General features: G+C 42.1%; 2 protein-coding genes across 5 annotated transcripts; one reads left to right on the top strand and one right to left on the bottom strand.

Moving 5' to 3' along the window:
* Positions 1-243: 243 nt before the first annotated feature.
* On the bottom strand, positions 244-6,397 carry LOC120742883 (fetuin-B-like). 2 transcript variants are annotated; one of them, XM_040046368.1, is made up of 7 exons: positions 6,158-6,397; positions 5,590-5,700; positions 5,132-5,213; positions 4,801-4,973; positions 3,440-3,547; positions 2,167-2,253; positions 244-1,600 (listed from the first exon to the last, which is right to left on the bottom strand). In XM_040046368.1, the coding sequence occupies exons 1-7, from the start codon at positions 6,371-6,373 to the stop codon at positions 869-871; spliced, it is 1,509 nt and encodes a 502-aa protein (XP_039902302.1). In that variant the 5' UTR covers positions 6,374-6,397; the 3' UTR covers positions 244-868. The 2 variants fall into 2 exon arrangements, with proteins under 2 accessions (XP_039902302.1, XP_039902301.1); XM_040046367.1 differs by having other exon boundaries at positions 4,801-4,958; positions 5,125-5,213; positions 6,158-6,293.
* A 461-nt stretch (positions 6,398-6,858) lies between these two features.
* Positions 6,859-13,833, top strand: LOC120742882. Of its 3 annotated transcripts, none has more exons than XM_040046366.1 (3): positions 6,859-7,603; positions 7,824-8,001; positions 9,286-13,833. In XM_040046366.1, exon 3 carries the CDS (start codon positions 9,516-9,518, stop codon positions 11,466-11,468), a length of 1,953 nt encoding a protein of 650 aa, XP_039902300.1. In that variant the 5' UTR covers positions 6,859-7,603; positions 7,824-8,001; positions 9,286-9,515; the 3' UTR covers positions 11,469-13,833. The 3 variants fall into 3 exon arrangements, with proteins under 3 accessions (XP_039902300.1, XP_039902299.1, XP_039902298.1); XM_040046365.1 differs by having other exon boundaries at positions 8,971-13,833; XM_040046364.1 differs by having other exon boundaries at positions 7,824-9,101.
* The last annotated feature ends 557 nt before the right edge of the window (positions 13,834-14,390 follow it).

Below are 14,390 nucleotides of genomic sequence, written 5' to 3'. Positions count from 1 at the left end.
AACAACAGTACAGAGTGTGACTTTTATTTTTTAAATCCTCTGTTAGGACACTATTACAGCTTAAAATGAGAGGTGTGGGTGCTGTGACTGAGAATCTGGACAGCATAAACCACAGTATAAAAATCTATGTTTGCTAAACTTTCTTTGCAGTTGAAATGTTTACTTTAAACAATATTATATTTTAAAGAGGCCAGAAATGTGTGCCCTTGTGTAATCAAAACAAATGGGTAGTTTCATATCTAGTCTTGGCAGAGACTAACTTGAAGCTTTATTTGTGAAGAGCAAGTTAGCTAGCTAGTACTGCTAACATGAGCATAAAAGGGTGGGGCTAACTGCAGTGATGCTAGCATTAACCATGTTAGCACGTTACCTTAAACAGTTGGTTCGTCCACAGGTGTACACTCAGAGGTTCAGCTATTCATTTCATTGCAGAGAAGCTGAATCAATACTTCAGCTAGTTCCCAAATTTTTAAATTTTTAAAGAAGTACCTGTACTTCTTCTCAGCTACAGAATGTCTTTACCTTTGTCACCTGTATTCAATTTTTAAGGTGCCACAAATTTTTAACTCCACAGCATGCTGATTTATGGCAAGGTTTCAGTTGAAACCTATATGGGAATTGCTTGGTTGGTGCAAAAAATATTAGCAGCCTTTTGCCAAAGAAAATCAGTTGTTTAGTGGAATCTATGAAAAAATGTGCATTTAAAACATTTTTTTTGCTCTAGGACATGAAACGGTAAGATTGACTCATGCAAGCAGTCCTTTACTGACAATGTGTTTAATGTAGAAAAATGCAATGCCAAATAGTTTTCCTTCTTTTCATTACACTTGAGCCTTTGTGTGTGTATTTAAAAACTGTTTTATAGGCTTTATGAACTGGCTGCAGCTGGCTTGAATTCGAGGTCTTTAGTGAAGAGTTCATCCACATTTTTATGCTTTCCCGCTGTGGTGGGGCACTGGGCAGAGACTGATTTTGGGAAGGGCTCGATGGTGGGCTCCATCTGTCCAGGAATTTGAGGGTCGGGTTTAAGTGGGAGAGTGACTCCAACTCCAGGGCCACCAACTGGGACATCAGGGAAGGAAGGCAGAGTCACAGGCTGGCCCAAGGCGGGCAGGACTATCACTGTTCCCTGTGGTTCATCGTGGGGTGCGTTCTCATGTTCGTGCTCGTGGTGATGGTGGTGGTGCTCGTGTTCATGCAGGTGACCGTGCTTGTGGTCATGATCCAGAGCCAGCTCGTGGTCATGTTCATGGGTGTGCACACCTACAGCGTGCTTGTAGTCGTGGTGGTGGTTGGGGGAGTCACCGCTGTGGTTGTGTGCCTTGGCGTGATGAGTGTGCACGTGATCGTGATTCAGACCGTGGTCATGGGAGTGGTCATGAGCGTGCCTGTGGGCGCTGCCTGTGGCATGGTCATGTGTGTGGTGGTGATCACGGTCATCAGTGTGGTTGTGGGTGTGGCCATGATGAGAGCTGCACTTTGTGTGATCGTTTGCGTGGTCGTGTGTTTGGTCTTGGTCGTGGCTGTGTGAGTGTGTGTCATTGTGGCTGTGGTCAGTCTCTCCACCCAGCAGGTGTAGCTTCTTCTCTCTCTCAGCAGCCTGGAGAAGAGATAAAGAGTGTAGGATATTAAAGAGTGAACAGTGTATTATAGATTTGCAACCTCTAATGGCCATGTGAATAAAATATGGTCTGGTGCTTCCATCTTCAGATTTTCAAGGCCCACTTAAGTCCTGAAAATAACAAACAGCAATTCTGGCCTCCATAGCTATGGTCCCCCTTCACGACAACAGTACAGAGTGAATTTTATTTTTTAACTCTTCTATCTGGACAGTTAGAGCTTCAAAATAGAGGTGTACCAGGTGTGACTGAGAATTTTGACAGGCTAAAGCACTGTAGCAGATCTGTTTGCTAAACTTTAGGGGAACGGTGTTAACAAAACTTTGGATGTATCCATCTGATTCTGTAGTTTAAAAAAAACACATCCTCATTGGAATTATACAGCAAAGACATGTATAAACAGTTTGTGTTAATTTAGTGAGTTCCAAAACACTGCGTGCAGTGAATTAAAATTAAAATCACACAATCCACCAATCATCCTTTTTTTTTTCTTATGCTGTAAAAAGACATTGAAGGTAAACAGCGAAACCATCTAAAAGAGTCTCACCTCAGGCTCATAAATCTCACAGGCTCCCTCAATCTCCTCATCGTCATTGAGAGCGTGGAAGAGGGATGCCTTACAGAAACCCTTGTGCTGAGGAGAGAAAAAGAAGAAAAAGTAAGAGTGCAATAATTATGCCTGTGGTTTTACTACAGTATAAAGGCCTTTACATGTACAGTTTGTGCAAATGTTTCTTGTTTTAAAAATACTTTTGGACAAATTTTTTTGGATCAAGTTCAGTTTTTCTGATTCTCGCGTGTGAATTAACAGATTGGACCAATCAGACCACTGCATTTGGCAAGTGTGCTTGCAGCTCAAAGGCATACCAGTACAGAATATACAATGATATGGTAATAGGTTTTTAATTCTAAGCAGCTAGATGCTGCTCTGGGTCATACGGCTATCTGAAAAATATTTCTCTGCCTCCTCAGGTGTGGTCTACCCACAAGAGCTCAGACTTCCTCACTGACGTCCTGAATTATGTACAAAAGCAGCTGTGATGCAGCTTCACCTCTTGGATTAAAACAAGAAATTCTTTTTGCTGCTGCCTTCTATTTAGAATTGGATGATGTCCAGAATGGACAGCACAGTGGCATGGTTAGCACTGTTGCCTCATAGCAAGAAGGTCCTGAGTTTAATTCCACCATCAGGCCAGGGTCTTTCTGTGTGGAGTTTGCATGTTCTCCCCGTGTTTGCGAGGGTTCTCCTCCCACAGTCCAAAGACATGCACTTTGTGGGGATAGGTTAATTGAAAAGTCTAAATTGCCTATAGGTGTGAGTGCAAATGGTTGTCTGTCCCTGTGTGTTGGCCCTGTGACAGACTGGCAACCTGTCCAGGGTGTACCCTGCCTCTTGCCCTACGACAGCTGCGATAGGCTGCCAGCACCCCCCGCGACCCTGAAAAGGGTAAGCAGAAGCGAATGGATGTCTGGATGAATCCAGAATCTCAGTTTCTTCGTTTTCTTGTTTAGAAACCTTACGACCAACTCATCGTCACTTGATGCCATTACACTACAAATTTGCATCTGAAAACTTTGTAGTTTTACGTTGTTTTTTTCTAAACTAGGCAAACTAAATATCAAAGTAATCTCCTGCTGTCATACACAAGCCACTGATATGAAGCTAGAACATACTAAGCTTTGAGCAGCAAATGAAGGTCTTTTCCTTGCACTGTTAGAAAGTAAAACAATCCCCTGATGGAGAAGGTGAGTTGAACTTGATTTCATTTGAGAATAAACAGGGCAAAACCTAGTAGATGAAAGATTAATAAAAGACTCACAGCAAACTCGCATTCCATGGGGGGGCAAGGTTCATCTGCTCCTGCCCTCTGGGGGCAAGTGGTCTCCTGGATGGTGTATTCCACATGGTACTTCCTACCTGCAACAACCTGGACGCACAAAGACACAGAGAGAAAGGAAAAGCCCAAATTAAGGAAGAGACTTGATATAAAATCATGTGTGAGAATTGGGGCAGCATAGTTAGTGATGTTCTGTGGCGGTGTGGGATACAGCAATGTTTTGGTATAGAATACATTTTAATAACCACTAAATTACGGTGATTCTTTTTTCACAAAGTAACTACTTAACAGAATGACCATTGGCAAGTCTGGAGGTGGTGTAGCACCCCCTGTCACGAAAGTAAGACATAGTCCAAATGCAAAAAAATGAAAAAGATTAAAGTTTTAAAAAATATTTTAAGCACTATTCTTGTTCTTATTTTTGTCAGAAATATGTGATTAAGGAAGTTGTGTGAAATTTTCCCATTCTGTTTAATTAAATTAAATCAATTTTAATTCAGTTTTTTTATATAGCCTCAAGGCATTTTATATTGTAAGGTAGACCTTTCAAAAATACAGAGATAACCCCAGTAATGAAATCACCAGTGGGAAGGAAAAACTCCCTTATAACAGGAAGAAACCTCCAGCAGAATCAGGCTCAGGGAGGGGCGACCATCTGCCCTCACTATTTGGGGAGACAAACAAATTAGCTTTGTTTCTTCTGTTTTCTGTCTGTTTCTTCTTGGCTGCTGGGCTGTGGTCTGGTAGTTTCAAAACAGATACTTTTTAGTGCAATATTAGAATGTGACAAGATGAATGGAAAACTGTATACATTTTATTTCTTAGAACCTGGAACCTCTATACGTTGCTCCACTTTGTCACTTCCTGCAGCCTGCATAGTTCTGCTTAGTGCTGCTGAGTCATGTGACCGCAGGTCAACGAAACACAGCAGAGCAGGGAAGAGTGGGTGGAGCAAAATGTGTCTTAATGTAAGTACCAGAGTACCATTACAGTAGTAGTACCAGATCAGGTATGGATATAGTCAGTATCAGTCCAGGCAGAGCAGTGCCACTACCATAAACATTTATGTGCCTCCTTTCTGTTTATACCAGATTTGGTAGAAAACTTTATGAAATATTATACAGTTTATGCAAACTTTACTTACAGGCTACTGTAGTTGTTTAATCTAATTTTTGTGTAGGAGCTTCTCTGTGTGTTTCCATTAAATTTGATGGTGTAAATTTGTAAAGGGGAATTCTGCTACCTTATTCTCAGCCTTGACAGTGCATGATGAGAATATATATCTATACAATAAAAGAGCCGAGGATACATTATGTCACACATCTTAATTTTGATCTCCCTACCTGTGAAGTAGCACGGGAGATTTTGAGCAGAGCAAAACGATTGGCCAGCCCACTCTGCTGATTGAACTTCTCCAGAGACTGAGTCACAGCCTTCTGAACTTTATCGTGATTATGGTCAGTTAAACCTGGACAGCCACCACAGGACTGATGCACCCTACCTGCAGGAATTGAGCAGAACAAAAAGTCATTTTAATTATGAAGAGACTGCTGCACTCCACAAAAACATGTTTTAAGTCTGGACCTTGATGTCTTTTTAGATATAATGGTTGAATTTGAATGAAAACCACAATCACTTCTTTTTGATACGTGTAATATTTTTCATACCTGGTCTGATAACACAGCTTGTATTTGTAGAGACGAACCACTCTGTGTACCTTACTGATGAAGATAGCAGCTTTGCACTGTCCATATACCTGCAAACACAATACAATACATGATGTTAGTGTACTGCTCATACATACAGCATCACATTCGCAAAAGAGTTTATTTAGATTTTTTTAATACCTTTTTATAAATTAGTTGAAAGAACAATGACAATATCTTGTGATACTAAATATCTTTATTCACCTGCCAACTTATGAACTATTGCTTATGGAACACAAAACTAAGATGCTCACTATGTTAAAAAAGAAAGATTTAAGATTGTAAGAAAGCCTTAAGAAGAACACAAGAGACAGTAATAAAAAAAATCAGGACTAACACATGTATTAATTACATACGCATACAGATTTTTGGTAAACTTGTTGATGATAATTTGCACATGCAGTGTTTGTGTGTGTTTTTTCTAACCTGCGTATTGCCACGACGAATGTCACAGCTCTTCCAGTCCCTCTTGCTGAGAACGCTGCAGTTGGTCTCCACAACATCCAGATTCAGGTAGAAGACCACACCATTCTCTCCCTGTAAAACACACAAATTTAATCAATCATTATGTACAGTCAATAAAACGCTAATGGAATTTATTTTCAGTGGTTACTTGTTTAATTTATGCTCTGATCTTTCACATGGTCATTTGTTTTTCACGTAATTTGCCTAACATGGCATCCCCCCTCAAAAAAAACAAAAAAACAAAACAGTCTGACTTGTCGTACTTACTTAAAACATTGGTTTAATTTGTTTTTGTTGTCTCATTTGGTCCAATCACAGTGAAAAGTTTTTGGAACATATTTGTTTCATGAAAATGTTTCTAACTGACTTTTTCTCCAGATTTTTAGTCAAATCACTTTATGATGTTATAAATTTCAGTATTCCAGTAATGCCAAAATACACTGAACTGCTCTGGACTCTACTAGAAAGTAATTCTGCCTTAAACAGCTCTGGTCTACCACACAGTAATAATACTGCAAGCTCAGCTTACATGTCTCTTTATGTGGGCGTTGGACAGGCGGTGCAGACTGAAGATGTAGCCCTCCTTTCTGTTCTGGTTGATTTTGGTAAGAGCCAGTTCAGCAGCTGCTTTTGTTGAAGCATCTTCACATGAGCCTGGTTCTATGCCACCATGCTCCACTGGTGCACCATTGATGGTCACACAACCCAACGCCAGCAGCAGCAATAACAGCACGCAGGTCTTCATGGTAAAGGCCTGGGATGACTCTCTCTCTTTAACACCGATGTGCAGAGACGGAGATGTCACATTTTATATCCTGCTACTGTTTAAGTCCCCCCCATTCCACCCACACACACCTCTTGTCAATGGTAAATATAACCATTGACCCCTTCCTCTCAAAAAGTCATGCTCACCTAGCATCCGGACAAACATTCACAGTGCACACTTGCACAACGGAGCTTATCAGTTGTTAGATAATCACTCATGCAATCGATCTTTTCTTTTGGATCAGCGTGTGCAACCAGTTTGTTGAAGGTCATATAATCTACTCTTGGCACTCAGTTAAATCAAGGACAAAGCTTAATGTTTGTTCAATAAAAACAGCAAAAAGGTAAAAAATGATGGTGAGTAATCAAAGCAGCAACTAATCTCACAATGCTATCCTACAGTTGAGCATGCATTTACAACTTGGTGGGATCTGGGGTCAGAGGAGACTGGACAGAACACACAAAGAGCACACGAAAGATAAGATCACACATATGAAAATACATTTAAAAATTATAAACCAAATCTTACATTCAATATCATAAATAGAAACTAAAACTGAACACAGTATACTTTTCTTATTAACAACACTAGAGCTAGCTATTCATTCTTTCTTCATTCTTTATTCTTTCTCTAGAAGCCTAAGTGACTGTAAATTTCAGAACACTGTCACATTCAGCATCAGGTTTTTAAATTAAGCCTCTTAAAAACACATTTTAATGAAATTACTATAAGTAATAAGATAATAAGCTCACTTTGTTTTGAAGTATTTGTTTGTTACATGAAGCAAAGCCACGATTCATAAATGTGCACACAGGGAGAGTCAGTTGTTTCCTTGGTGGTTGGTTCATTGTGATTTTTGGCTCTGGGACAGTCTGGGTACACATTCACCACCATATTAACACAAACTAAATGGGAGGATCAAGAGGGTGAAAGGTCAAAAGAACATAGCATTTATTTGTGCAAACGGACGGTTGGTGCACAGCCATTTTCAGATCTCTCCAGAGATGTTCAATTGGGTTCAAGCGTGTCTCTGTCTGGGACACTTAAGAACATTCACAGAATGGTCCTGAAGCCACTCATGTGATGTGTCCTTAGGGTCATTGTCCTGTTTGGAGGTCTGAGGTTCAGAGCATTCTGGAGCACGAAGATTGACCGTTGGGTTCTTGGCATCTCCCTGATTAAGGCCACGACTCAGACACGATATTAGAGGTTAGTTTACAGAGACATCTTTCTCCTGGATACACACACATTTAAATAAGCACTTCTAACTCTGCTGCTGGTCGATCATCTGATTATGTTGCCACATGCTTTTTCTTTTTGCATGCTCATCTTTTTGTGCACGTATTTGCTGAATGTTCACCTTGACCTGGTCTCGAGTGTACAAGAGCAAAATCAGTATCAGTATTGACAGGGAAATCTTCCTTTGCAGGACCTGTAAGCCTAGTTTTTACAGGGAGAATTGTGACAGACACATGTGAGACTGATGCTGGACTTTCTCCTCTTCTATCTGTTGCTCTGGAGGCCAATGGCTGGCTCAGACAAACTGAAGGGCCATAGTGCACTGGGGAAGAGAAGAAATCAATCAAGAACTTATCAAATTCACAAAAGTAAGTGTCACTACAGGAAAAGAAGTGAAATTAAAGGCTTTTTTAAATCGACGTAAAAGATATATGACATTACCCTGGCATGCAGTAACACTGTGAGAAATCTTGGAGTCATTTTGATCATAACTACTGTCATTCATTTGCTCAACTAAAACTAGAAACATCCTGTCTCACAATGATGCTGATAGGCCACTTCACGCATTAATTTCTTCTAAAATAAACCATTGTAATTCATGTTCTACAAACCTCCTGAAAAACCTTCAGTTGATCCAGAACTCTACTAACTGCAACATGAAAGCAAGAGCAGATTTGTCCTATATTATGTTCTCTGCTAAATTCAGAGCTGGATTTAAAATCTGACTCTTCACATACAAAATCTTGAATAATCAGGCCTTGTCATATCTTAAAGACCTTATAGCACCTTATTATTCAAATAGAGTACTTCACTCTCAGACTGCTTACTTGTGGTTCCTAGGATATTTAAAAGTAGAACGGGAAGCAGAGTATTTTTTGGTTTTATATTCGAAGTGTTATAAATAGCATATATTCTATGAAGGCATCGATCTGGGAGGGGTCAGGTATAAGATGGACAGGACCACAGAATGGGGCAGGTATACATGCATTTGTCTGGTTGTCATTGTGTGTTTAGTCTCAGTTGTAGCTGGTTGAGTGTGTGTCACTGTGGTTGTGGTCAGTCGTCTATACCAGCATGTGGAGCTTCTTCCCTATCTCAGCAGCCAGGAGAACAGTATACAGTATAACATAGTTAAGCAACCTCAGTGGCCATGTGCATACAAAATGTGAGCCGGTGCTGCCATATTTAGATGGAATGAAATTTGTTTTATGGTTACCAGAAAATCCAGCTTTCTTACACATGCATTAAGACTACAGAAAGTGGCTAGATAAATGAAGTGCTAAAAACTACTGTTCTGACTATTGTCAAATTTGTACGTGTTTGTTTTGTTTGGTTAGTGCACTGGCCCTTTAAGAGAAAGGCATGGTCCATGTGCGGACAGGGGAAGTATAAGAAAGAATCAGACAATCGACTGAATGTGATCTATGCTGTGATTTATGCTGTGAAAGGCTGATAAAAGGCATTCCCTGTGAGTATGCATTATTGTTTGGCACTTTATGTTGATTAATAGCAGTTAATTAGATGCTGTATTACGCGTGCTAATTTATGGTTCGTAGACAGTTGTTTGGTGTTAGCATTAGCACTTGGTCACGCAGCTCCTCAAGTAATTATTTTAATTTGTCACTCATCTACACTGTATTTTGTTGTTACAGTTTCACACTTGCCATATAAAGCAAAGTCTAAACCCACTCTGGCATCAGTGACTTTTGTGTGGAGGTGTTTAACTCCTGGATAGTAGAAAGTGGTTCTACGAGGCCAGTACAGTGAAAAGGGACACCCTACAACAACGATGAAGACTGCATTGTTACACGCTGTATCCAGACCAGCACGACAGACGCAGTGACACCAAATCAGCATAAATGCGCATTCAATCAGCTTAAAGATGGAGAAAGAAGGATATGAAGTAAGATCCACGACGTCAAAGAAATCTAGCCGCTCTTCCACTGCAAGTGTAATGTTAGCCGCCGCTACTGCCCGCGCTAAAGCTGCCCAAAAAAGAGCTGAGTTTGCAAAGATGGAAGTTGAATTTAAAGTAGAAAGAGCCAAATTAGATGCAAAGCTTGATGTTCTAGCAAAAGAAAGTGAAGCTGAGGCCGCAGCCGCTGAAGCAGCTGTCTTGGAGTCTGCTGTTGCAAGTTTTGACATGAGTGATGAGCACCTGAACTTACCAAAGGAGACACAGAGTTCTCATGAGCAAACTACAGACTATGTCAATATGCATCAGGCACGCAGTGATTCAGTCAAATCAAAGGACGTCAAAATAGAAAAAGGCGAGTATGCAAATCGACCTAAGCCACCGGACATGTCACCGGATGAACTGCCCTCAGCACCAAAGGACTATGGCTCCCTCAGACCCCCTGATCAAAGAGATTACTCACCTGAAAGGCAAGGACAACAGTTACACTCTGTTAACTATCAGCAGCACCTCAGCCATGTCTCACCAGGGTTTACACCACCCTCTGCTGGACGTTTTCGGTACTACCCTCCAGATCCAAATTCCTCTAGGGACTCTAATGAGCTTGCCAAATATTTAATGAGAAGTCAGTTGTTAACCTCTGAACTCACCAAGTTTGATGACAAGCCGGAGAACTATTTATCTTGGAAGTCATCTTTCATCAACACCATTGACACTCTAGAGCTTAGGGCGTCTGAACAAATCGACCTCCTTGTAAAATCACTTGGCCCAGAATCTACCAAGCATGCACATCGCATCAAAGCTGTAAACATAACAAACCCAGCTGTGGCATTAGAGCTAATCTGGGAGAGGCTAGAAGAAATCTATGGGTCGCCAGAAGCCATTGAAAGTGCTCTTTTCACCAAACTTGATCAATTTCCTAAAATAGGGCCCAGAGACAATCAAAAACTAAGAGAGCTGAGTGATCTGTTGCAGGAGATAAATGCAGCAAAACAAGAAGGGTACTTGTATGGACTCTCCTATCTCGATACAGCGCGAGGTGTTGCTCCCATTGTGGATAGGCTGCCGTATGGGATACAAGACAAGTGGATGATGGAAGGCTCACACTACAAACAGCGGCAGAGGGTGACCTTCCCTTCATTCACGTTCTTCTTACAGTTCATACAGACACAAGCAAAGGCACGCAACGATCCAAGCTTCAATCTGCTGTCAACCTGCAACTCTGGAGTTAAAAGGGACAAGCTTGGAGATGGTTACAGCAACAACCGCAGGTCAGTTTCAGTGCATAAAACCAACGTTACAGCCATATCTGAGGAAGGACCGGACAAATGTTGTCCTGTGCACAACAAACCTCACGCCTTACAACAGTGCAGAAGTTTCAGAGAAAAGCCAAAGGCAATATTAAAGCAACACAGCATCTGTTTCAAGTGCTGCGCTTCTAACAAACACGTAGCTCGCAACTGTCAAGCAGAAATCAAATGCTCTGAATGTAACAGTGATAAGCACCCATCAGCTCTGCATTCAGATGTTCCTCGCCTTCCCCAAGCTCTTCAGCCCCCAGCAAGTCACAGCGGGGAGAAACAAGAATTAAAAGAGACTGCAGTTGTTTCAAGTTGCACTGAGGTATGTGGGGAAGGATTTTCTGGGAAATCTTGCTCAAAAATATGCCTGGTTAACGTTTACCCTGCCAACGATCCTAGTAAACGCCAGAGAATGTATGTCATGCTAGATGACCAGAGTAACATTTCACTAGCACGCTCTGAGTTTTTTGACATGTTCGAGGTTAATGGTAAGGCAGAGCCATACACCCTCCAGACATGCAGTGGCGTAGGTCTCACTTCTGGCAGAAGAGCCTCTGGGTATATGATAGAGGCAATCGACAGCTCCCTCGCTATTCAGCTGCCTGCCCATGTTAATTGAATGCAACATGATTCTCAACAAAAGAGAGGAAATTCCCACTCCCTCCGCGGCTTACGCACACAGTCACCTCAAAGGCATAGCACACAAAATACCACCCTTGGACAGTGGTGCAGACATTTTGCTGTTGCTTGGAAGAGACATTTTGAGAGTTCATAAAGTGCGCAGTCAGATCAATGGTCCGCACAATGCACCATACGCACAGAGACTGGACTTAGGCTGGGTGATAATAGGAGATGTGTGCTTAGGCAATACTCATAAGCCTTCCCAAGTCTCTACCTTTAAGACTCACGTTCTATCAGATGGAAGGCCAACTCATTTTTCCCCGTGCGAAAGCCACTTTACTGTCAAGCCAGACACCAGTCTCTTAAATCGACACTTAGTACTTGGTGGTTCAAACATAAAGGACAGAACACAAAACAGAACTATAGGAAACAATGTTTTCTGCCAGACCAAGAACGACAATAAGCTTGCACCCTACATGGAAGATCTGCAGTTCCTGAATATCATGGACAATGAGTGTTTCCAGGATGAGTCACAAAGCTGGGTGGCTCCACTGCCGTTCCGCCAGCCCAGAGCATTGCTGCCTAACAATCGCCGCTACGCACTCAGTCGCCTCAAGTCACTTGAACGAACTCTAGACAAAAACCCAAAAATGAAAGTTCACCTGATAGACTTTATGCAGAAAATGTTGGACAATGGGCATGCGGAGCTCGCACCCCCAGTACAAGAGAACAAAGAGTGTTGGTACCTGCCCTATTTCGGAGTGTACCATCCTCAAAAGTCGTCACAAATCCGAGTGGTATTTGACTCCAGCGTGCAGTTTGAAGGTATGTTGCTCAACACAGTGCTGTTATCAGGACCTAATCTGAACAACAGTCTATTAGGTGTGCTAGTGAGGTTCAGAAAACATCCAGTCGCAGTAACCGCAGATATCCAGCAGATGTTCTAGTGCTTCCTGGTGCGCGAGGACTGCAGAAATGTACTGAGGTTTGTCTGGCACAAAGACAACGATCCACAGAAAGAGCTCGTGAATTACAGAATGTGCGTGCATGTATTTGGAAACAGCCCCCCGCCTGCTGTGGCCACATATGGTTTGAGGAGGGCCGCGCAAAAGGGAGAAGCCAAATACAGGTCAGATGTTCGCCATTTCATTGAGCGTGATTTTTATGTGGATGATGCTTTAAAGTCTGTCCCCACCGAACATGATGCTATCGACCTCCTGAAACGGACACAAGACATGCTAGCAGACTCAAACCTTCGCCTCTTAAAAATAGCATCAAATAAGGTTGAAGTGATGGACGCATTCTCACCTCAAGACCGAGCCAAGCACAGGCGGAGCCAGACATTTGAAACACCCGGGGCTTAGCCCTAAAGGGTGTTTAGGGCTAAGCCTACAATTCCACTGATTACCCTGTGAGGATGTTTCCAGTTTTATCAAAGCAGACTTCTGATGTGCCTGGAAACTGCTGGAGTCACACTTCTAGTTTGGGGGTTTCAGTTCCCAATGCTTCTTTATCACCATTTTGGACTTGACCTTTCACATCTGCTCCAGCTGTTCTTTCAGGCCCTGATACTTCTCAGTTTTCTCGTGCTCCTTCCTTGTTTCATCCTGGATTCTGGCCCTGACACTAACTAATCTTTCCATTACTCACAGAGCCTCAGGGTTCTGGACATCAGATATAGTCCTCTGTGGATTGTGAGGGCTATTTGTGTCTTGAGATCAGTGGTATCTATGTTCTTCTGTGGCCAGCTTATTATTCTGCCTGGATATCTGACGACGAGTCAATGTATTGATGGCTTAGATATTATTCCTACCATTCAGTTGGTTTCTCAGCACCTGTCTTACCTTCTGTTGCTGACCTTTGTGGATTTTTATTATGATTGTCATTGTAACATGGAATGCCGTTGCACTTGTAACTTGTATGCCTGATATTCTGCCTTCTGGCAACTCGTCCCTTTCAGTTTGGATCATCCTGCCTCTCTTTGCAACATTCCACACACTCTCCTTATTAAGAAAAGCCAAAACATCATAAGCATTTATCAAAGGCTTGTGTAAAATTAGTCAAAGTCAGAGTTCAACATGTGGATTTTTAATAAATTCAAATCACAGAATTCATCACGCATGCATTTTCCTGTTGCAGCACTTCTCAGCTGTCACTGTTTCTGCACTGTGGGGGCAGGTGGTCTCCCGGGTGTTGTGTTCCACATAGTAAATCCTTCTCATCTGGATGTACAATTACAACGAAGGAAATAAGAAACTTATGACATGCAACAGGCACGTGCAGGGGGGGGGGCTAGAGGGGCTTGAGCACCCGCCCCTTTCCTGATGGGTGCCCAAAGTGCCCTTTTGTTGAGGCAACTTTTTTAAAAAAAATTATTATTTTTTTTAATGTGTGTGTGCGTGCGGAGTCCTGTCTGTGCCCCTCAACAATAATATTTAACTATTAATCACAGTTTTGCTAAATAAAAGGATCTGGCTTGCATCAGTCACATGATCACATTTAACCAATGATCGCCTTTGACGGCAGAACGCGCTGGTTACGAGCCGGGAACGAGCTCACAAAGAGCACGCGCATTTTTAGCGGTCCGGAGCTATAGGAGAAACACAAGTTAACTCAGAGACACAGACTGATGCGACAAAACAAGTAAGTAGGTGTACAGCGCACACTGTAGTGTGTAGCACCCAGGAGTATTAGCTTATTACGTACACGTTGGTAAGTTGTCTTGTGGCAACTGACGAACTGAAACAAACGAGCGTGCTGTGTGTGCAACAGCGCGACAAACATTACCTGTCCTTTTATTAACTGCACAAGTAGTGCTGGTCATAGCTGCTGGCTACCTGGCTGTCATGGGTCTGTAGCTCTGTCACCGTTTTAGGGAACATATTTAGTTTTAAAGTAAGTTTCCGGGCTTTTCCTGCCT

This window comes from Simochromis diagramma, unplaced genomic scaffold, assembly GCF_900408965.1.
Source record: "Simochromis diagramma unplaced genomic scaffold, fSimDia1.1 OVJJ01000553.1, whole genome shotgun sequence".
NCBI lineage: Eukaryota > Metazoa > Chordata > Actinopteri > Cichliformes > Cichlidae > Simochromis > Simochromis diagramma.
Note: the sequence above shows the minus strand (reverse complement) of the source record. Positions and strands in the feature narration are given on the sequence as shown.